At 38.5% G+C, this 24,393-nt stretch overlaps 1 protein-coding gene and 1 long non-coding RNA gene across 15 annotated transcripts in view; one reads left to right on the top strand and one right to left on the bottom strand.

Moving 5' to 3' along the window:
* phldb2b (pleckstrin homology-like domain, family B, member 2b) overlaps positions 1 to 24,393 on the bottom strand; it is a 43,465-nt gene that overhangs the window by 17,372 nt on the left and 1,700 nt on the right. For 11 of the 13 annotated variants that reach the window (XM_051881998.1, XM_051882000.1, XM_051881999.1 and 8 more), the window contains exons 2-9: positions 17,965 to 18,027; positions 17,773 to 17,896; positions 15,631 to 15,813; positions 10,318 to 10,437; positions 7,043 to 8,199; positions 3,384 to 3,725; positions 1,558 to 1,695; positions 167 to 304 (exon numbers count right to left, since the gene is read on the bottom strand). In XM_051881998.1, coding sequence (XP_051737958.1) covers positions 167 to 304; positions 1,558 to 1,695; positions 3,384 to 3,725; positions 7,043 to 8,199; positions 10,318 to 10,437; positions 15,631 to 15,813; positions 17,773 to 17,896; positions 17,965 to 18,027 — 2,265 coding nt within the window. Of the gene's footprint in view, positions 1 to 166; positions 305 to 1,557; positions 1,696 to 3,383; positions 3,726 to 7,042; positions 8,200 to 8,398; positions 8,451 to 10,317; positions 10,438 to 13,032; positions 13,190 to 15,630; positions 15,814 to 17,772; positions 17,897 to 17,964; positions 18,028 to 24,393 lie in introns of those variants that run through there. The other 2 variants (XM_051882008.1, XM_051882005.1) reach the window with 2 other exon arrangements.
* On the top strand, positions 13,177 to 21,608 carry LOC127505973 (uncharacterized). Of its 2 annotated transcripts, XR_007927857.1 has the most exons (4): positions 13,177 to 13,309; positions 17,318 to 17,508; positions 18,474 to 18,594; positions 20,151 to 21,608. It is a non-coding gene; the product is annotated as an uncharacterized LOC127505973 (long non-coding RNA). The 2 variants fall into 2 exon arrangements; XR_007927856.1 differs by lacking the exon at positions 20,151 to 21,608 and having other exon boundaries at positions 18,474 to 18,832.

The raw sequence follows: 24,393 nt of genomic DNA, 5'->3' as shown, positions 1-24,393 counted from the left end.
TCAAAAAACAAAACAAAAACAATCTTACTGACCCCAAATCTGATTTACCAATACTGTATACCAAAAGAAAGGACAGTTTAGGAGAGCACATTTGAGTAAAATGAACAGTGTCACTACTGTTAGATAGCTACTCCTCAACACTGATGAAGACTTCATGGCCACATACCTGAGATTTTTCTGTCTGCGCTTTGTTCTCTATGTCAGCCATCTTTTCTTTAAGTTGCTCCAGAGTATCTTTCTCCTGCTGTAGCTGAGCCGTCTCCGAATCCTGCTCGCCTTCCAACAGAGCCCGCTCCATTTCCAACTAAACACACACACACACACACACACTTGTACTTAATGTTTTTTTTAGTTCTACATTTAAAAAAAAACCATCAAAGCAATTGAAGTCGCTGACAGTAACTACAGCAATGATTACTGAATACATTGCTGTAGCTACTGTCAGCGACTTAAATTGTTTTGATGGGTTTTTTGTGGCAAACTGATGTCATATCACTATGTTCAGGACCACCTAGAAGGTGCCTCATTTCACACAAATAAAAAGAGGCCCACATTCTGAGCCCATAAAAGCCCAACCTCATAAAACTAGAACACAAAACTGACATTATGGGTTTTTTGAATGGAAGTCTAATGGAACTTAGCTGACTTAGCAGGAACCAAGCTACCTATGTATCATTAATCAAGAGATGAGTGTTTCTGTGTCGAGGCCAACATAGCAATAGCTTTCTCTTGTGCTTTGGACCTTGGATTTTATGAATAACTTTGCAGTGTCTAAGGGTGCATAGAAACAGGATACTCTCTAACACTACCTGTCAAAAGATTTCTGACAAAGCTGAATTTTTAGCAGCTATTACTCCAGTCTTCAATGTCACATGATCCTTCAGAAATCATTCTAATATGATGTACATTCAAAACCAGTTGACATTGAAAAACAGAACAGGTGTCTCAAGATATCAAAGTAGGCTAAACATTTTCTACACTACTTTCAAGAGACTTCTAATCCAGTGTTGTTTACTTCAGTGCATGATTTTAACATCCATTCTCTGACACCTAAAGTTGCTTGTCCTGTCCCAAATTTCTTCTGATTGGTCTGTTGTTTTTAGACTGACTGCAACAGCTAAAGACATCTTACACATTTGTACATTGAACAAGAACTGAAAAATTGTGTAGACAAACCGCAAGACCAGTAAGAGCAAACTTGCCTAGGCCTTCAAACCTCACTAGAACCTCACAAAGAGAAAGGAGCAAATAGGAGAAATGAAGATGACAGGAAGGGAAAGTGCATTACAGTGGATGGCAGAAAGATGGAGGAGCATTAAAATATTGAAATCAAATCAGGAATGACATATGTAGTTTAAAGGGAAAAACAGAGAAAGTGAGGCTTAAAGTGAGAGAAAGTAAAACAGGTTTAGGCTTGGCAGACCAGATCTCCTTGTCTAGCTGCAGTCCTCATCACGGCTCCTGATTACTTCGCCACATGCACAACTCTCCCTTATAGACACTCTTCTTCCATTACTCCCACCATCCCTGATCTATGCCCTCTATGACCTACTGTACCTCTCTGATGGACTCCTCCATCTGGTTGTCCAGGTCTTTGATCTTCAGCTCCAACTCTTCCATATTGTTCAGGACTTGGATCCTCTCCTCCTCTATACGTCTTACGTCCAGCTTCAGCTGTGTGTCGTCCTCAGAAACCTGTTGAAGACATGATACTGTAAGCAACCTCATACTGTACAATGCAGTAAGAACTGAATTATATTATAAAAGAACTTAGCTCAGGTCCATACGGTGTTCTAAGATATCAAATTTTGGCCAATTTCTAAGGTAGTATCACATGTATTCTTCGCAGATTTGGGAAGTGTCTGACTGATGTTGGGAGAACATCATCAGTTTGATTTGCAGTATGGAATGCTGAACCATTTACCTGAAGGTAGGAGTTTAAATTTGTCATTCATCATTCTCATCAGTGTTTTATTGGCTACAATTTTTTGGAGGTTCCCTTATTATAGACCAATGAATAAATTGCTTAGAATCCTGAATAAAGATAGCTGCCAATGTAGACAGCACACGCCAAGGCAGCTCACTATGCTTTAGAACAGAACTATCATATGCATTTCTCCTTTGTTCAGGTATGTAAACATTTTTCAGCAGCTATTAATGAATGTTTAACCTTCCAAACTACATTTTTTTTTATTAATGCTGGGTTTTGTATTGATCCCTAACGCTACATTTAGAACTGTATTCTGGGCTAGATGTCAATGCAAGTAGTGTAAAGCCCTTTAATGCAGTCCATCTATAGTATTGACATGCCCCCTTCTGGCAGCTGCACTGATCTTTAGCTCTGAGAAACAGGATTCACTGAATGAACACCAATGATGAATGGGTCCAACGGAAACTTAGAGGAACAGAGGGGAGGAGATACATACTCAATTTCCTAAACCAATTATTTATCTAAATTTTCAATATCCGTGAAAGGCGATCTGCTTATTTTGAGTTTTATAAGCAACAAGTTAACCTGTGACCGGGACGAATCCACATGCACATGCATGTAAGATCAGGACAGAACATGGTTGAAGAGACTGCCATTCTTCCATTCTGTGAGGCAGAGATCAACCAAACACAATGCGCATGACCCTGCTATATTTGGACAGTGATGTTTATATCTTTGCATCACAGTTTATACTATGGAGGGCGCATCTCTGAGCTGCTTCGGCTCTTTCTGTGCGGTCTAGAAGGGAGAGAGAGGCTAATACAGATTTATAGTTTCTATAAACTGGTTTCTAAAGTCATATTGTGTGTCTGTAGATGGATAAATAACAGAACCAACGCATGACTGCTACTCCTGCGTGGAAGACTAATTAGATTAGTCTATACAGGAGTTGAAGGGAAGACACCCGCACATTCCTTCATGGATTAAAGTGTGCATGAGGTTGTGTGGAAGGGTGGGAAACTCTTATAACCTCTCCAAAAGGTCACAGGAATTAGCAGTAAGGAAACGGCATAGATTTACAAACGATTCAATTACCTAACAAGATTAAAACACACACTGTATGCAGAAAAGACTTCATGCATGAAGCCATAGTGGAAAACAATCTGTCGGAGTAAAGCTGAAGGTCATCTGAACGGCACAGACCAATCAAACAAACACATGACTTCAGGTCCTCTCAGAGTATGATTGTAGAGGCTTGATATGACGAAACCAGAGTCCATGGTCAATGTAATGTAATGTAATGTATATTTGGACATTTAAAATGTCTTGATGCAATTCAAATGCAATGACTGCCAAATGGTCCCAATTAAGGTGATTTTTTGATAGATGCATGAAGTCAGTTCCTCTCATTCATACATTTTTAAGACCTAGCTTAAGTGGCTTTACCAATTACCTTGTTTATCCGTGTCATCCGAGGAGAAGGGATGGGGGCAGAGCCAAGGACAGCTGTTGTCTCCGCCCTAAGTTCTCTGTGTCCACTGTTCTTGTACTGCCGTACCCGTCTCTCCTCGCTGACCTGGGTCTCCCGGGCTTTAAGCCCGTAGTCGTTTTCAGCAGAAATGCTGGCTGAGAGACTTGCAGAGTCTGAGAATGCAGACTCATCATCTGACACCTGTAATTTCTCCAGCTCCTTGTTGATCTTCTGCAAGTCTGCGACAGCCAAGCCAGTTTTGTCCTGCTCTGCGCGACCCAGCCCAGAACACAGATTGAGGATAGTCTCCAGACGCTGACGTTCCTATGGATCAGACAGAAAGAGAATAAAATTTAAAAAATGAAAAAAAAAAACCAGTTTGACAAAATGCATTTTCATGCAGCATCAAACTCAAAATGAAAAAAATGCAACCAGACAGCTGGAGGGAATAAGTTTGGAAATATTTCTCACCTTTGAGATGCACACAGATTTACCTGCAGCAGTTCTGAACATGTCTGCTTGAGATTTTTCTCTAAATAACAAACATTTCACACTAATAGCCAATGGGCAACATAAGGAAGAACATTACTGCTATTCCTTCAAACATCTTCAAGAAGGTCCAATATCCAAGCATCTTTGATTCAATTCTGTTTACATGAAAAAAGGCGGAAAAGCACTTCTGACAGCCCCAAGCTGTGGTCAGAGAAAGACCAGATGGAGACAAGCAGGCATATACATCCAAAAACAACCCTGGCTTATGAGGGAGTGCACTTGGCTTAAAAAAACCCTGTATTTATCAACTGATATGGAAATGCAAACAGCAAGTTCAGGCGAGCATTTCCAGAGCCAAGAAAAATGATCACACAGGTTCATATAACTGTGAATGAACAACCCTGACCTGCATCATAGGCATATTAACAGTTATTAAATTCATAAAGAAGACATTTCCTTGTAAATCGAAACCTGATCCACAAAACAAGCCCAGCATTTTTACGCATTTGCATGGTCCTATTTATCAGACAGCTCTACTTACCATGTCAACATTTCAAGAAGTGAGAGGGCACATGGTGACCTCCACCTCACAGGAGATCATCATGCCCTCGTCAAAAAGATGCTAGGTTCAGTTAAGTTCCTCAGCACAGTATGCACAAATTACAGAGAGACATGAACTCAACAACATCAGCGCCACACTAAGCAAGTGTCAGAAACACAAACCCTCTGATGGGAGGTCGATGAGCCAGTGGGAAGGGAGATTGCGAACGGGAGAGAGAAAGAGAGAGGGAGATGGTGCTCTCAGGAACTGGGCAGGGAGTGAAACTGGACCCAATAAAAACTGCTGGCACTAGATGGGAAATGATATACAAATAGCAGCAGTGCGATTCAATCCGTTCGCTTTTACTCATGACACGCTATCAGCCTTAATGCATGAGAGAGGGGCAAAACTTCACTGGATCCCCTACCATGGATGATGGGCAATGTAAATTATCCTAAACAAATCTTTGTATCAATTCAACGTCAATGGCTCTATCTATTGCACCCTTATATTGTGAAGCTGGCATGTTTTACAAGCAGGCAAAAGTCCATTCAAAGTCATTGTTTAATCATACTAAATCTTTGCAAGCAACATATTAATTACCAGTAAATATATAAATAGATCTCAAATGCATGAAGTAAAGTTTTATACATATATTTTTCCAGTGCTGCTGCCATTGGAAATGCTAACGTATAGTTTCCTCCCAATATTTTAGACCTTATTGGGGTCTGAAACAGGGGAGGAAAAAAAAAAAAAAAAAAAACCACACACACACACACACACACACACACACACACAACCACATGCTATGCAACTGTGTGCCATCATTAAATGAATGCATTTTTTGATCATGTACAACCAGGGCTAAAGTCTGTAATATTACATTCCTGTTTTTCGAAGAAACCATGTGAAAGTCTATGTGTGGATATACATCTGCACCTGTAGCGGCTTTGTTTTCACTCAGTTCTGGCCTTGTAAATATCACCAGCCTGTAGTTGTGGTGCTAACTAATGAGTGGGCGGCCAACGCTGATGGTTTGGCCTCTGCCCAGCAGGGCGGCGCCACAGGTGGCCTCCCTTTACCACAGAGTACAAAAAATCTGATGCCTTTCATTTGAACCCCACTGAGAGCAGCTGAGAAGCAAGAATGGAGCATGTTAGCGTTGGCAATTTGCCAGGATCATCTGCAGCTGTGGGCGGCCTCCCAGAGAGAGTGTGTTCAGGAGGCCGGGTTCAATGAAAGTGGATGTGGTTCTGGGCTGTCGAGCTGTCTATTAATAGGAGGTTTATGCAGCCACACCTCTGCTTGGGTCTTCCACCGCATCCACTACAGAGAACGAGTGGGGCCTTCCTGCATATGGTCTGTTTGTTATAACTGAGAGGAATGCCAGAGCGCAAGTTTGGCGGGAAGATTAATTATGCTGCAGGTGGGATCTCCTGTATCTGAGCTTACTCAAGATCCCATATTGCAATAAGAATTGAAATATCACCAGCTTTTTGCTTGATACCCCTCACAACGAGAAAAGAAAACAGGGTCATGGAGGAGGAATGTTAAATATTTTAGATGAAATCAATCTGTTAAGTCATATGTTCTTTATATTGGGTGAGTCTTAAGAAGAATGATATATGCTTATAAAGAACAAAAATGAAAAGGAAACAGATGATTGGACATGCAGATGTTTGAATTCTTCTATAATTAATGTGTATTTTGTGTTAAAGTCAACATAAAACAGAATTTAAAGCCCATTTTACTTACGTAATGTGACATTTGTGAGTTAAGCAAGATTTTTAAGAAAAAAAGTAGGGTGGGATTTAAGTCATCAGGAATTGATCGGATTTTGAAAGGTGGTCGTTCTATCACAGAATTGAGTCAGTAATTCATTAGATAAGCATTAATCGCCATTCATGTTGACTTTAAAGTTGTGATTTAATGGAAGTAGCAACAGATATTTTTTTCTGTATTGTGACGTACATCCAAGTGAAACGGATTATCGAAAAGAAAACAAATGTAAGGTGGGGTCTTGGTTCAATCGACCGGTTGTTGATTGGATGGAGGCAGATCTGAATGTGAGCTTTCTGTCGATTGTAAGCAAGGGGTGGGGTTTAAGCGGATACATACAAAAGTCTTGCATACATCACCAAAGTGAAGTCTGTTGTTTCACTCAAAGGTCACATGACACTGGTTAAAAATTATGAGCTCAACAAAAATTAAAACAAAAAAACAAATGCATGGATGAGTTGTCAAAATTACCGACTTTGGTACCAATCGGTACTGAAATTTTAAAAATGTGACACTTTGAACACTGTTTAGCGGATTCGTAAACACCTCTGATTGGTCATTGTGTTCACGCACTCATCGGATATGTCTGTGATTGGCTTCAATGATCAACGCATGGGAGCGTTTGAAAGCACACGGAAGTGTTTAACCTTGAAAGCATGTTGAAAGCGGGAGCGGGAGTGTTTAAAAGCAGGCGTCTATCAGAATTGTCAAAAGTACCGAAGTCAGTACTTTTGACAACTCTAATTCACCAAAGGATCAATAACATGCATTTAGAAAATATATTTAAAGCAATACATCAACAACATAAAGTGAAAAAAAAAATTCTCACCAGTCTTTCCACTTCCTGTTCCCGCAGTCTTTCATCCCTCTGTCTCTGATGGTAGTCTTGAAGCTCTTCCTTTCCACTGAGAGAGCTGATGCTGCCCTTTCTCTCCCTGAAGCCACTCGGCGGACCCAGCCCTGCCTTTCCGAAAGACTGCCTCCTTTCCCCAAGACCGATCTCCAGAGCTGGTGAGGGACCACGCATGGCTTGCCTGTCCAGTTCTGAGTAGGAGCTGGTGGAAGTCAAACTCACCTTCTTGGCTTGCCGGGGGCTGGTGGCTTCTCCTGATGTCATGGTGACATCCGGAGGGGCTACGGTGGGTTTGGTACCAGGCCTGGTGGACAGTGAGATGGAGACTACTTCAGAATGACCATTCTGGTGGTTGGGATCAGAGGCACCAGTTGGGCGTGAAAGATGGCCGTCGGGAGACCGATAGCTTGGGGGAAGGGTGAGTTGGGTGTCGGCGGGTCGATAGAGGCGTGGTAGGGAGCGACTGTGCGAGCTCATTCCTGTAAGTGACCCAGCGGAGTACTTTCGTTGCCTTGGAACGGGCTCGAGTCCACCGTTACGTCCTGTATCTGGGGTGTGGAATCGGCGAGCCAGACGGGGACTGGAAGGCATGCTAGCTGCACCACTACCACCCCCTGGGGCTGGAGGGAGGGAATCAGTCGCGCTGGTGGACGAGCCGTTCCACATTGAGAGCGCTGAGACTGAGGTTGCAGCATGGCGACTATCTGACGAATTGTGGAGTAGACTATCCTGAGATTGGTTCCGGCTCATGGGTCGAGAGTAAGGAAGTGATGCGTCGCGATCTCGAGGGTCAGAACAGCGAGGAGACGGAGGCATGCTGCTGGATGAATGCATCGGCACTCTGGCCACAAGCGGTGGCCGTTCAGGGCTGTACAATCGGCGGGCTTGTTCCTGATACGATATTGGGGAGGATGAGGTGACGGGTGACAGCAAATTGGGTGTGGTGGGTGGAGACTGCGTCATGCTGAAGTAGGAGGGGCTTGAGTCCCCATTGGCTCGCAAGCTGTTCTCCAATGCCTGCTTCTTTTTTTGTAAAGTGTCCATCAAATCCCGTAGCTCAGACACGGAGCGCATCCCTCTAGAGCCAGAGCCACCAAGACAGTGACTGAAGTCACTGCTGAACTTCAGATAATCTAAAAATAATCACAAGAAAGGTTCTTCAGAAGAATAAATAAGAGTTTATTACTAGCAGCTTCATTTTTGAAAAGGTCAGACTATTACAAGCATGAGAAAGTGGTTATGTGGAGTTATATAACTGTCTGCTTGGCCATTGTTAACTCTTGGAATTGCTTTAATTGTTTGCAGGAGTACAGGGAGCTCTGACTGATGTACCTGAGACTCATTTGACCTGCAGTGACCTGGAACAAAAAGATCTTCAGTTTTCCTTTAGGGATAAAAAAAAAAATTAAGCCCATCCGCCTTGCTGTCAAAATATTTCACATTGCTCTACTGCTTAAACTAACATAAACCTAGTCAGTTAAGACATTTTCTAAAAACAGATACTGACCAAAGTCCAAAATTTTCTAGAAACAGAAACGGAAACTGACTAAAGTCCACTCCATACAAAATATTGCACAATGAGTTAAGCCAGGAGTGCAAAGACGGCACTGTTTGATTTGGCCTCTAGGTTTGCTATTCTATCTACCTCCTTCACAGACACACTTTTCTCATCTGCTTTTTGGACGAGAGGTAAGGCTCAATCCGCCACGTGCCAAGAGAGCGAAGATCAAAGAAATCCCGCTTCAGATGACTGACGTGAATGCTCATAAAACACATAAACCTGCACATGCCAAGAAAAATCCCTTTATCTCTTTAAGGTGCGCGTGTGCGTACATTTGGCTGGAGCAGAGCTTAAATCATGGAAGAATCTCTCACGTGAAGGTAACGAAGGAAATAGAGCAGAAACTGAAATACATATTACAAGGATGACAGGGTTAAAGGAAAGGCATGCAAGATCACACAAACTTTGACCATACATGGAGAGGTTCTGGCTCACCATTTAGCAACAAGCTTCACTTTTTATGGCTACCTTAAGAAACTGATGCATGCTGATGTATATGCCACACTGGTAAACCCTAATCACTATAAACCAACTAGGGTTAAAGTTTACCTTATACCACTATAGTGAGCAAAGTGAGTCCCAGAGTGTTTGTTTTTCCCAGGTTCACTATGTACGATGCACTTTAAGTGAGTGGGTGCACATTTGTTTATGTGAAGATTCATTCCTGCTGTCTAGCAACACAGTGTGAGAGCCAGAGAAAGACTGAGAGGAGGTGGTATGATTTATGTCACGCTCTACACCTCACTCAAAACGTTCAATCAATCAGCAGGGTGAATCCAAACCACATCTGTGTACAGATCACACATTCCATGAGACAGACTGGCTCCCTGGGTTTACTTAGATATACTAGAGTTAGTTAGCTAAATCTGGCAAAACTTTCCTTGGGGATATACTTAACGGTAAAAGTCATTCATATATGAATATAAATTCTCGTTCAGTGTTTGGGTTAGAGTTAGTCCAGCAATTGAAATTAAATTAATAAAAAAATAAAAATAAAAAAAAATCTGTAAACAAGTAATATAAATAAAATAAAAATATACAAATGCATTCACAAATCATAAATGCATTTTAACAAAAATATTGTTTTTGAAATAGTTTTTAAATATTACTATATGATTATGATAAAAAAAAAAAACAGGAAATTAAAAAAACAGATTTAAATGTACAGGTTTGAAGGCATTTGCACATTTTTTCAGAAAACATGTTGTGAAATAGAAAAAAAAATCAATTTTTTTATCTGATACTAGGGGCTGAGGTGGGTCAGAGCTGGTATATTTTACTACTGCTTTTACATGTGCATCTTTACAGCGAAATTGGAGCAGAGATTGCTCCGAGCAGCCTTAACTCGGCTGTGTAAAGATACCTTGTCTGTGAAATAGACGTTTAGCACTCTTAAAAGAGTTCTGCTACATCAAAGGATTAGAGGATACTATTGCAGACTGTAAAAAAAAGAGCTGTGACAGGTAACTGAAACCATGTATTACACACACACACAGACAGAGAAGATTCACCATGGATGATGAGCTGGCATGTGGTGATATGGTATACAGGCCATGTGTGTGTACAAAAGATCAGTGGTTTCAGTTCCTGAGGGGGTTTAGGTGCAAAAGATGGATAGTTAAAGAAGAAAGATGAAGGAAAGATGATAGTGATGGTATAAGTTGAAACACTTGGAAGAAGGAGAGGATACCTGTGCTGTACACCAGCGGAGAGACGGGACTCTTCTGAGGAAGCATGCTTTTCATACGGTTGGCCTCCTCGGGATGGTTAAAGCGAAAGATATAGGATTTACCCAGACAGAGCGTGTAACCTGCAGAGAAAGGAGAATAAACACACGCAGATCAAAATGAGATAGACAAGATTAGTGTTCATGTCACTCAAATCCACAGTCTATTTAAAAAACGACAGCACTATAAGACACGGGGAAACTAAAATGTGAAATAACACTGAAATCTTCAAAACACTGAACCACTTTAAATGAATCTTTCAACTTTATAATTCAATTACTGATATTTTTACTCAACATGGCTGCACATACTGAATTTGAAAAGCTTGTTTCATCATACAAACCGACTTATACATCAATTTTTTACTCATTTTGTTTTAGTATACAGTACTACATCGTGAGGGTCTGGGTCTGTTCTTTCCACTAATCTGAAATCAGAGACCACAGAACAGCAGATGGATGCGAGCCCGGAAAAAAGTCATAGAAAGAGGAATAACAGCTCATGGAAAATATGTAGGACCTCTTTTTCCTCCTCAGCGAAACCCCAAAATATTTGCCTCAGTGGTCTTTTTTTTTTTTTTGCTGGATGCGAGGATGTAAAAGCAGACCGAACTTGTTTGAGCTTACGAAGAAAACAATTCCAACAAAACAAGGATTTTGAATGGGAACTGTTTGTAAATTATCAATGGATTTCAATGTGTGAGAAGCTTTGCAGAAGTAGCTTTCAGCCCAGTTGTGCACAGAATGTCTCCACACTGTTAAACATGTGATCAATAAGTCATGGTGACATGTTTTTCCATTACTTTAACAAATCAAACTAAAGTAACCTATTTCAAAATTTACGATATACAAGATTCAACAAAAAAAAAAAAAAAAAGTTGAAATGACTTGTACAGCCAATTTGACTACACTTAAAAATAAGGCAGCAACTGAACTTAAGTTTTTAAGTTGAAGTAGGTGGAAATATTTTACAGTGCATGTGTTTGTCGAGCACTTTTTACTCACTGATGCTACAAATGTCCAGGCTTTTGTGTCATTAACATGCCAAACCCCTGACATTCAGTCTTCTAAATCTGCCTCACACATTCCAGGGTTTGGTACACTGGCAGAACATTCCTTCAAAGCTTTCTCTGGACTTCCCTTTAATGTGTCACAGAATGGGCTAATACAGCTTGATCTGCGGGATTCACTGATTTCATAACAACAGATGGACACAAGGTGTAGGAAAATAAAACCATGAGTCAGTCACTTCCATAGGCATAACACGTCCAGAGCAACACTCTGCAGTCATGAAAAAGAAACATAAACAGGCACACGTGTGCGTGCGCACACACTCGTAAGTGTTTAGTCTACACAGCTGTGCTCCTAAGGCTAAATAAACACACTTTCAAAAGAATAAAGATGTACACATCTAAGCTTGGCAGCCAAGGCGACTGTATTGCAAATCTGTTTCATCTACTTCCATGCAGAATACATTTGTGTAGGTTCATAAAATTGTTTCCAAGACTTTCATGAAAGTTTACACTTGTAGTTTATAGCAAGTCCTTTCCTGCCCTTCTGCCCCACAAATGAATCCACAAACACAGCTGCTTTATCTTTTAAACTCTCTCTTTTAAAGTCAGGCTTGGATTAAAAATAAGATCCCTTTGATCGTATAATCAAATGTGCATGCTACTTTATGAACACTTTCCTGCTCAAATTATTGGATTAACCCAGCACCACAAGGAAACAATCTTCTGGTACAATAAAACATTTAATACATCTGTTAATGCTATAAATTAGAGGGGAGAAAGAGTTAAGATCATAGCACGGATATTAGGTAAATGTTATTTGATAATTAAGGAGGAGGAAACCATATCTGACCTTTTGTTCAGGAAACATAAGGGTCACAGTTCATGTGCTGACATGCAAATATCACTAAGAGAAAACAAAAATTCAACAGCACACAACCATATGATACTCTAAAACAATTTGAGGAAATCTTAATTATAATGTATGCATGTATGCATGCAGTAGGCCTCATCACACTTGGAATGGCGTCAAAAACTTCATTAATGTAAAATAATTATACATGCTACATATTTTCCATTTTAAACTAAATTGAAACGGGGGTGGCATAATTATTTTTAAAAATATTTAAATATATTTTAATTTGATTATCACAAATTCGTTCAAAAAATACAACCCACCCTGACTGACAGTGTGATAGGCTGTAGCAACAGCATTCTTTGTATTTGACAATCATTTACATATAGAGATAACCTGTGGATTTCTAAACTACTTTTATTTGTAACAGACAAATGTGGGAAATTATAAAAAATATAAATATATATTATAAAAGCTAGATACACATAGCGCAAAAAAGTGTTACTCCATGGTCACGCATGTCAATAAATTAACAGGTTAAATATTTACATGTAAATATTTTTTAATTATGACATCATAAAAAAATAAAGATAAATATTAGTAGGCTCTCGCTTACAAGCAAATCCAAAAACAAAGTTTTACTTTAATAAGTGACACTATAACGTGACACTACGATGCCGTGAACTAGCACGTAGGCGGCTTCGTTGATCAGCGTTCGTGTCCTTGACCTGCAGTGTAGATTCAATGTAAAAGTCTAAACCACATATCTTATCAATTTGCTGGAAGAAAACGATATAAGAAAGGAAAACAAACCTTTCAGGAAGTCACATTGAGCTAGTACCTCGAAGCATGAGCGGAGTTTTGCAGTCAATTAGTGTTTCACGCCGAAAGCCATGACCCGGGTGCGTTTCACTGTGACAACCGCGCGCGCGTCTCACGCGACCGCTTCACTTTCCTCTTCTCCTGAGGTCAGTGAGAATAAAGCAAACGCTCCAAACCCAACCTAAAGGGGTGGTGCTCTTTACATACACAAGTACAACATAAGAGGGAAGTCCAACTATTTCACTGAAGTTGTAACTCGTATTTGAAAGTAAGTCAAATCTTTTAATTAAGCGTTTCAAAGATGCATAACATGAACATTGGTAATCTTGAAATTTGTTCTGTTTGTTAAAGCAAAAGCAAACGCTTAAAATGTTAGTGAAAGGGGTGACTTAACCCCACCCCCTCCATTTTCTTTGTCTACCTACTCAGAGATAAAGTTACCTGAGAGAAACACTGTGGAATGTTTAGAGGAGAAGAAACACTATATAAAATCTAAATTATAGAATCAAAAATGTTTATCAAAACACTTTCTGCACTTTCTCCAAGATATTTTTCCTGCCCTCTGCAGAATTTGCTTGTTGAGTAATCATTTGTGCAACTCTGACTGAAACAGAAATCAATTGTTCCTCTTGCTCAAGACTGAACATAATCTTGTTTAATTTTCTGACCTCTCCACATCATCATGGGGATGTCAGTACAAAACTCCCAGCCTTCATCAGTCATAATGGTGTAGACAATGAGAAATCTGATTTCAGTCTAGCTCAAGTAAGTTGCACAAACTTTATGATTTATGTATAAAATGATGTATAAAACAGAGAAGGGTTTTCAAACGTTTAATGACAAGAACCCCCAAAATATGACATGAGGAACACCCTTTCTAAAATATAAATGCATCTTAATATTTTCTTGTACAGTATACAGACCTATTTATACTGTGGAAAAAAAGTAAAAAAAAGTGTAAGATAATATATTGTTTCTGAAATTATTTGTAATTATCAACATAATCTCATGATAATTTGTTACTGTTTTACATTTTGCTGAATTGGTGGCTATATTTCATATGAATTTGTACAATCTCATTTGTAAATTTTTTTTGAATGATCTTCTCACGCCCTATGTTTAGGGGTAGGGTTAAAGGTTGACCTTCATGCTTAATTTTTTCCTAATAATTGTACGTTTTTGTATGATTCACATAGTACAAATTGATATGAAATCGCCTCCTCGTAACATAGTAACGTTTTCCCAGGTGATCAGGTTGGAATTATTAATAAAAAATATTATTATTAGAATACAAGAGAAAAATTAAAAAAAAAAAAAAAAAATTGTATAGCACTTTTCGTAATAAATATTGTTCTTAAAAAATAATTCCATACAACCAGTGTGCAAACTAAAGAAGATAGTGATGAAGAAAAACTTTCTAGAAAGCTACAACACAAATAAAAATAGTTTTTTAGCAAAAGATTGACTACAAGGAACATTTTGAATAAATCAACCTTTTTTCTACAAAGTATATGCCTATATATTTGATATATATTTTTAAACTCTTAAAAGTAAGACATAAAAAACATGCACTCAGCGGTCTGTTTTCAATAATAGGGTTTCTGCTGTTTACATACCAGACACCTTAGTCAGGATTAGATAACTACCCAACAGACTTACATAGTCTGGAACAGTCTAATAATAGATTGAGTCTGACACCAATCAAGAATTTGCCAATCAATTGAAGTTTTGCAATTGCCCGGGCAGACATGACGACAGTTGTTGCGTCACAGCGAGTGTTGGAGGTGGAATAGACCTCTAACTGAGCTCTGCTGATTATTACCAGCCCTATAACTTCTGTGTTCAAAGCATGTAGAGTTAGGGGAGGTTAGCCTCAAATATGCTTCTTTTTCTCATTGACAGAGCATCCTTTTAACTAGCATGTGGCTGCTTGTTGTAATGCAGATGTATAATATTAGTACCTCCACAACTGGCCTCTCTTCTAAAAACATTCAAAAACGAAAATAAATTTGTCTTCATTTGCATCACAGTCGTGCCTGTTGACATTCCCTCCAACAGAAACTAAGACAGAAGTTGAGGACACATCTCGCAGTGCTGTCAATATTTGCAGTTCATGACTGAAGAGTGTCAGAATAAGTCTGGTAAATGTTTATCTGACTCGCTCTCACTGAGATGTGAAAGAAAATAAGCGCATAGAGAATGATGGATCATTTGCTGAGGAACTCGGTGAGGCTAAAGAATGCAGGAATTAAGGGAAAATACAACCTTGGGTTGAAAAGCTGAGCTCGGTAGCTTACTCTAACGCTTCTGGAAGCTCTGAGTCACAGTGTCGCATTAAAGAAAAGATCCAAAACCACACCAATTAAACTCTGAGTGACATCCAAAACCAAAACCCTGCTGCAAAGACACATTTCCAATACATAACACACTTCACTCCCAGGTCATAAACCTCTTCCCCTTTTCATTTTCTCAGACCCTATGTTTTCCAAAGCAAACAAACAAAAACATGCATGCAATGCATGATGGTTCTTTGCCGTAAATGCATTTTGCACTTTTTTTCAAACGCAGTAATAGTTCTGTTGTGGTTACCTTGCGTGAGTTGTGTGGGTCTGGTAACGGGGACTCCATCGAGCGAACACAGGTGTCCGCATGGGTCAAGAGTGACGACCCCTCCTCTGTTCTCAATCCTGCAGTGTTCTGCTTCAATGCCAGGACCCTCAATAGTGATGTCCTGAGGTACAGGGGCATCGTCACGGCCTATGCGTGTCACTCCTGTAATAAAAATCAAAAAAATATGAAGTATGAAGCGTTTAGTGCTGCTGTGAGTTTGGTTTAAAATAATCTTAAGTGTAAGAAATAAAGACTGTAAATAAATACATTTGTAGTTATGCAGTATGTTCTGTCTTTGGCTCCAGGGGTTAATAAAGGCCTTCTAAAATGAGTTTTATAAGAAAAATATCCATATTTAAAACTTTATAAACTAAAATAACTAACTTCTGGCAGACGACTGTATGCATACTGCGTAAGTCGACTTATGCCAAATGAGTAACTCCTGACGCGATGTATGAATATCGTAAGCTTAGATGCCTCTCATGGTTTAAACAAATATGGCTGAAGCTCCTCTTCTCTTATATAATTTCTCTTGAAAATTTCTCATTTTAGACTTCTAATTCGTGACCGGTGTTTTGTTTTGCTCTATCCTCTGCGCTTCCACATTTGTCATTGCGTCATGCGTCGGGTCAGGGGTTACTCTTCCATCACAAATCGATGTGTCTGCCGGAAGCTAGTTATTATAGTTAATAAAGTTTTAAATATGGATATTTTTCTGATAAAAACCCATCGTTTCACTTCAGAAGGCCTTTATTAATGCCCAGGAGCCGTATGGATTATTTTTATGATGGATGGATGCATTTTTTGGGCTTCAAAATCTCAACCCCTATTCAGTACCATTATAAAGTTTGAAAGAGCCTGGATATTTTTTAAATATATCTCCGATTGTGTTCGTCTGAAAGAAGATAGTCATAGACACCTAGGGTGGCTTGAGGGTTAGTAAATCATGGGATAATTTTCATTTTTGGGTGAACTATCCCTTTAAGTACATATTACGGGAGCCCTTAAGGGGACATTATGATGGAAAAAATATGACATGGGAAGAAAAATTATTGCTCACAAATCTTTTGCATTCCCCAGAGAAACTTTGCAAAAGTTTTGTTAGGAAATGCAAAGGATTGAAATATTATTTTTTCCTCTCATATGCAGGATATGCTTGTTCGAGCTCTAAAATTGTAAGTAACTATGCCACTTCATGAATTCACTGACTGCAATGCATACAGATGCATACAAAATCTTCTGCACTGTCACCAGTGCCTACTAAATTTCAAATTATAACGTAAATTATGTTTTATTTGTCGCATTTGTGCCAATTTTAGTCTGGTGTCATGTTGCTGGCATGGAGATGTACTTTTCCAATGAATGATGTGTTTTTGTTTTACATTTCCACTCTTCTCTGACCTCTGCTGGCTCACATACTCAACCAGTGACGCAAATCGCCCCCATTCAGTTTTACTTCAACACCTCACAGTCTATTACTAATGAATATGGTCAAATATTTGCTCTTTTTATATCAAACATAATTAGACTGCCTTAAAATAGCAAGTTTAAATCAGGCTTTGTGTGTGTCCAGCACTATGGCGGTACTGTAATGCTTGTGACTTTATTACTCAGTCCCACTGGGAGGAAGTCGGCTTGACTCCTTGTCCTGTCTCTATTCTGATAGGTTGCACACTTCATTTCCTGCACCATTCTGAGATTGCATTCCAGCGTTTACCATGGTGACCATGATAAGAGGGGCGAGGTATGAGCGGGAGTTTTATGTTTGCAGATGTGGTGTCATTAAGACAAGCCAGACACCTGTGTGTTATCGGAGACAGGTGGATCTGTCTTCCTGCCTTCTTACGTTTCTTTAAGGTAAAGATTAAATAAGATGTATGGGTTCCGGCTTTGGAAATATTTGCATCAGAAAATCCCTATTCTTCCACCCTCTTCCCTTACCGAAGTGCACTAACAATAAAAGCCACATGCATCCACTGTTTCATGAAGGCATGCATAGACAGAGGGTATTATTTACAGATCTATTCTTTGCAGGCCATTGTTCATGGTTATTTGGGTTTGTGTGTGTGAGAGAGGGAGATCGAGAGATAGGTAAAATCAAACAGAGAGAAAAGCACATACCCTCTTTTAGAGGTAGGAGAGTAATGGCCACACTTAGCCTTCCACTACCCAGGCTGACTAGGTGAGGGGTCGCTGTTTGTACCTTCAGTCCTTTTCCTGTGTCAATCAGGTCCAGTGGCGGACTCTAAAACAGAGCATTAGAGCATTAACAGTCCTGACCTCAAAGAAAAGCTGAACAAATGGTCTACTAACCTTAGGAGAACCGAGGCTCTGATCTGACTCGAGGACACTCACTGGGGAGTTTGGCTCTGTATCCTGTACCACACAAGGAGAACAAAGTTGTGATATGTTTAAACATACACATACTTGTTGTATAACTTTGAAGGTAATCGTCAGTGGCTTTATAGACTTTAGAGATTTGATTTGTTTCATAAGTGGAACACAAATACTCTTTTCCAAACTATTCCATACTTTTGAATGGTAGTGTATGTAGATAAGGATAAGTATTAATTTCATTAAAATACCCAAACTGACCCCAAAATTCCTTCTATATTCCATGTGATAACCAATGCGGCATATCTGAATATGAAGTAAATGTGAATATGATTTTACAGCTCTTGTGGAAGGGAAAGATTTTTTCTGTCAATATGGACTTCAATTTAGATCTGTGGATTCAGAAGTCCTGGAATATAGTGCATGAGTACTTTTATAGATATTTTATTAATATTTGTATATTGTGCTTTTTTTTTTTTTTTTTTTAGCTCAAAAGTGCATGGCAACCTGTAACTTTCATATATGGAGAAGAGCAACATTAACATTCTATAGAATTTGTTTGCATTCCATGGATGGAAGAATAAAATACAGGTTTGGAAAAGCATAAAGGTGAGTAAATAATGACAAAATTATCTTTTTTTTTTTTTTGGTCCATCCACTATACTTCTCTGTAATGTTTAGAGAATTTTACTTAAAGGGTTAGTTCACCCAAAAAATGAAAATTCTGTCATTAATTACTCACCCTCATGTCGTTCCACACCCGGAAGACCTTTGTTTGTCTTCGGAACACAAATTAAGATATTTTTGATGAAACCCGAGAGGTATATGACTTGTCCAAAGACAGCAATTTAACCACCACTTTCAAGGTCCAGAAAGGTACTAAAGACGTCGTTAAAACAGACGACGTGACTGTAGTGGTTCAACCTTAATTTTATGAAGAGACGAGAATACTTTTTGTGTGCAAAAACAAAACAAAAATAACAACTTTATTCAACAATATCATTCTGTTATGCTGTTTACGTTCAGCGCTTCCAGGTTCTATGTCAAAACACCGGCTCAGTAGTGGCTGACGACGCATGCGTGTGATGCTGACGCAGGAGCCAGCTAATAATGATTCGGCGTTCTGACGTAGAACCTGGAAGCGCTGAACGATGTTTTTGCACACAAAAAATATTCTCATCGCTTCATAAAATTAAGGTTGAACCACTGCAGTCACGTCGACTGTTTTAACGATGTCTTTAGTACCTTTCTGGACCATGAAAGTGGTGGTTAAATTGCTGTCTATGGACGTGTCACACACCTCTCAGATTTCATGAAAAATATCTTAATTTGTGTTCCAAAGATGAACAAAGGTCTTACAGGTTTGGAACGACATGAGGGTGAGTAATTAATGACAGAATTTTCATTTTTGGATGAACTAACCCTTTAAATAATACTGCAACATGATGGTTTAGCAAACAACATTAGCAAACAATTGCTGGTTATCTTTCAGTTCTAGTTTAAACACCATTGAGTGTATCCAGGTAAGGAAAAGGCTATTATGTTTAATGGCACTCCAGTAACACACATAGACACCACATAGACACTCACAAACAGTTCCTGAGGGCCATAAACATCAGAATGAATATACTCACACTCTCTAATCCAGCCACCACACGTAACATAGGTTGGAATGTGTGTGAAAAACAATTCCAAAGGGGCAGAAACGAAAGTGGGAGGAAAAGGCAGGAATGTTCCATGTGTACTATTTCCCACGAGCCATTGGGCGTGTTTGGCATACCATGCCACTGGAGATGTAGTGAGAAATGGCCCTTGCCTTGACAGCCTAGAGTTGCAGTTACCATAGAGAGGGGCCCAGATACTAACCCTACTCACCCATACAGACACATACACGTGTATACAGATGCCCCAAAAATGTATTTGGACACTAAAGACACACTTAATGTATTACTTACAATGCATTAGAAACATGAGCAGGAGCTTATTTATATTATATATATATTATATTTATATTATATTTTGCAATACATTTAAGTGTTCCTTAAGTGCCCATATACTGATAACAGCCATTGCGTTCTTGCCATACTCTGTTTGATGTGCCATTCCCGCTCAGCCTGAGAGGAACATCTGACCATTACCGCCTCACGCTGTTTCTGTTTCCTCAGATACAAAACTGACTTCCTGAATGAGGTCACTGCTGTTCAAACACCCTCATTTCCAATCCACACGCCTGGGTCCAATCAGATTGCACCTACAACCATGCTTATATACTACTTTATCATATTAACCAACATGTTAGCAGTACAGTTTTGCTAGTAAGTTTACACAGAATCTGTTAGATTTGTCATGGGATTTTTTTTTTTTTTTTTTTTAAAGTGATCATAAAATTGCATTTTATTTAGCACACTAATAAAGCTACTTTATAAAAATGTAATTTGCCTCAATAAAATATTTATCAAACAAATAAGGAATGGGAAATGTGTAAAACTTTCTAGGCCTGCATAGGTACACTATACTGTTCAAAGTTTGGTTTTTATAAGATTTTTTTTTATATAAGATTTTTATATTTTTGTAGTCTCTTATGCTTAACAACCCTGCATTTATTTGATTAAAAAATACATTAAAAAGTAATATTGTGAAATATTATTGCAATTTAAAATAACAGTTTCTGTCAGCATATTTCAGAATGTTGTAACTTTCATCAGACATCTTCAGTGTCACATGATCCTTCAGAAATCATTCTAATATGCTGGTTTGGTGCTCAAGAAACATTTCTTATTATTATCAATGTTGAATACACATGTGCTTCTTAATGTTTTTGTTGAAACCATTATATTTTTATCACAATTCTTTGATAGTTCAACAGCATTTATTTGAAATAGAAATATTTTGTAACATTATAAATGTCTATACTGTCAAATTTTTTTTAAATAATCCTTGCTGAATAAAAGTATTAATTTATTTCACTGTAGTGAACGATAGTGTATGTAGATAAGGTTATTTATACTATAAATAATTTAAAGTAAACAGAAATGAAACAGTACTGCATTCACTGCTTTCAAATTAAGGTTAATTCCCTTGAAAAAAGGTCAACTTTTAAGTCCTTTAAGAACTTTAAGACCCTAAGTTCACGTTTGGCCATATCCCAAGAGGGCACTTGATAATAACATGACCTATTTTATAGCTCAACAACAACTGCACATGAACCATAAACCCCTTCCTCAACTTTCTTTGCCCTCTTTCCAGACAGGTAGACAGACGTGTTCCTGCAGGAATGTCCCAGTGTTTTGCTTTTGAGAACTACTTAGGTATGTCACCCCAGGATGAAAATACCAGCTACATTCCTCTCTAGCACCTTTCTGTCCAATCAGCTCTTAGGATTAAAGATGTGGGCTGCTGTGGGGCGATAAGAGCAGGTTTGCTGTTTACACACTGGTGGATCTTTGTTAGATGACCCTGACTATGGCTTTAATCATCAAGACCTCTTGATGCAGGTAAAAGCTGCAATGTTCAGGCATGTTCAGACATCTACAACAAACAAAGAGGCCAGACCTTTCATAAAGACTGCAGTGGGTTATTAACATGCAGGAAAGAAATCAAATGGGGGAAGGAAAAGGGGGAGAGTGTTAATTTGAAAACAACATTTGTTTTATGAGCCACTGAGAGAGGATGAAAGATAAGACTGTGGAGAGAAAGACAGAAGTGTTATGAGATCATTGAGACGTCAGATCTATGATGAAGAAACAGAAGGAGCAGGCAAGGCCAAAATTTGACACAAAGGGCTTTTTGAGTCCTTGTGCTTTATGCAAGACATGATGTGGGAGGACATTCCTGGCGACTCCATCATCTCAGCTGTAACGCACATGGGACGATCAAAGAGGGATCACACATTTCAAAGTCTCACCCAGGACGGGTGGTGACAGCCACACACAAGTTTAGCGTTTCGGCGGACGGATGGGAGATTTAAAATGGGAAACTGTCTGTCAGCCTCCCTCTGTTTTCATTCCTTTCCCTCATCAGATCTAACAAGAACTCTGGCAGAAACACGGACGCTTTCCATGTCATTTCCAAATGCATTTGGCGTAGGCTGATCTCGGGTTGTGATAGCTGGGTTCATCTTTTTGTCCTACGTATAGGGGCTATGTTCAGAATGGAATACTAACCACTTACTGTGTACTGCCACTCCTAAAATTTCTTTGTTGACATTGATGGTTCCATGAAGAACCTTTAACATCCATGGAGCCTTTCCATTACACTAAAGTTTTTTTAGATTAATAATTGTTCTTCACCCTATGAAAAAATGCTTTTTTAAGAACTATTCACTGAAATGTTTTTTTGGAATCCAAAATGGTTCTTTTATGGCACCGCTGTTCAAAATTTAAGGCATTATAGCACATTATAAAACAGATAATTCTGGTCCTTGATTCTGATTTTTTGAGCTGCGTTCAATGTGAAGATTTTTCACTGAACTGAAACCATTACAGCGGTTACTGAATCACCGTCTAACTCAATGAACTGCAAGTTATGATTATAACTTGTTTAGCAGAGAATAAATGAAGGGATATTCATAAATATCCATTCTGAAAATAAAGCCTTAGATACAAGATATACGGCATGAATGCAGGCTTTGTGCCGGCTCTGAATTTATAGTGTCATGTTAAAGAGATGCCATGACATGCTTACCTTTTATTAGAGGTCATTATCTTTTGATTAAAGGTCACACACTCGCCTCTTTAACAATATCAGCATAGAAAGCTCATCTGATCTCTCAAAGGTGACGAAGCAGCGCTGCTTATATAGTCCATTCTGTCACATGTGACAATGATCTCATTGTGCCTAGACCTCAGCTTAATATGGGATTCCCTTCATGGCATGCAGCTCATTTACGAAGGGTTGAAGCAGCCCCCTTGCTTCCCCTGGACACACTCAATGATGCGAGATCTGTTAGGTAGACAAACCACTCTCTGTTCTAAGTTTCCTCCCCTTCTAGTCTTTCACTGACTATCAGGCCATTATGTTGCAGCAGGGTGACATTAATGCTGTTATGTTTAAAAATAACAATAATTAGCTATAAAGACCGTAATTACAACAGCTATTTGGAACAGTTTGTGGCGGTAGGGTGAACATGACTTGCAGATATTTTGCTTTTTTAATTAACGGCTTGAGGAACTGAATAAATAATTCGCCTGCACATTATAATGCAAGATTTTTTAAATTTGTCTGAAAAAACATATTAAGACTTTTTAATTTTTAGCCCCAAATTCCAAAGTCAACAAATGAAAGAGTGTGGAATGTTGTTACAGCTGCATCTGGCTGCAGGAATAAGAACCATAAGGAAATCCACATTAGGCTGCAAAAGCTTACGTAATATTATTCTAACACTGTTCCTCTCAAGCACAGATTTCTTTGAAGAAGCCATTACCATCATATGAAGAGCTTTTTACATGTAAGGCCACTTTAATAGGTCAGTTTACTTGACTAGAGTACAAATTGAAACTAATGATTACATGTTTATCTGTTTATTTTATGAAAATGTTGACATTAAATTAACACTCACTAAATCCACTTGCCCTCATGACGATAATTATAGTGAAATATAGTAAAATTAATGTTCTATATTTTGTTTCAATAATATTTATTCTTTAATATTTTGTATTTTGAGGGGATTTCTTGGTACTAGATTACTAAATTATGCACCATTTCTATATAAAATACAAATATTAGAAAAAATATCATTGATTTCAATTTATATAGTAATTAAGTTAAAAATTAAGCAAATTTAATACCATAGCCCTGTATATAAATATAAATACGGCTGTGTATTCCCTATAGTTGCATATAATAGTATTGTCATACATAATTACTTATTTTTAATAGGTTTTGCATTTGGATATATATTTAGACATAATCAAAGACTACTTCATTGTAAGACCATTTAGCCTTTCATGTCCAGATATTTTTGTGTGTGTGTTTATGTCACCAAGTTTCGTACCATTCAGATGAAGTAAAAATTTGAAAAATTTCTGTTTAAAATGACTGAAGTCTTTTTAGGGTTAAAAAAAAAATTAAGGCCCGATTTCACAAACAAGGCTTAAACTAAGCTAGGATTAGGCCTTAGTTCAATTAGGGCATTTAAGTAGCTTTTATAAACGTGCCCTAGAAAAAAAAAACATTATTGCATGTGCATCTTAAGACAAAACAGTCTAAGACTAGCTTAAGCCTTGTCTGTGAAACCGGTTTCCTTACTGGCATCTATGGTTTCATAAAGAACCTTTAATATCCATGGGACATTTCCACTGTACAAAAGGATCTTTTGATTATTAAAATTCTCTTCACAGTAAAAGGAACCCAAGAATTAGAACCCAAAAGAACCTATTCTTTGAGGAACACAAAGTGGTTCTTCTATGG

This window comes from Ctenopharyngodon idella, chromosome 23 (genome assembly GCF_019924925.1).
Source record: "Ctenopharyngodon idella isolate HZGC_01 chromosome 23, HZGC01, whole genome shotgun sequence".
Taxonomy (NCBI): Eukaryota; Metazoa; Chordata; class Actinopteri; order Cypriniformes; family Xenocyprididae; genus Ctenopharyngodon; species Ctenopharyngodon idella.
Note: the sequence above shows the minus strand (reverse complement) of the source record. Positions and strands in the feature narration are given on the sequence as shown.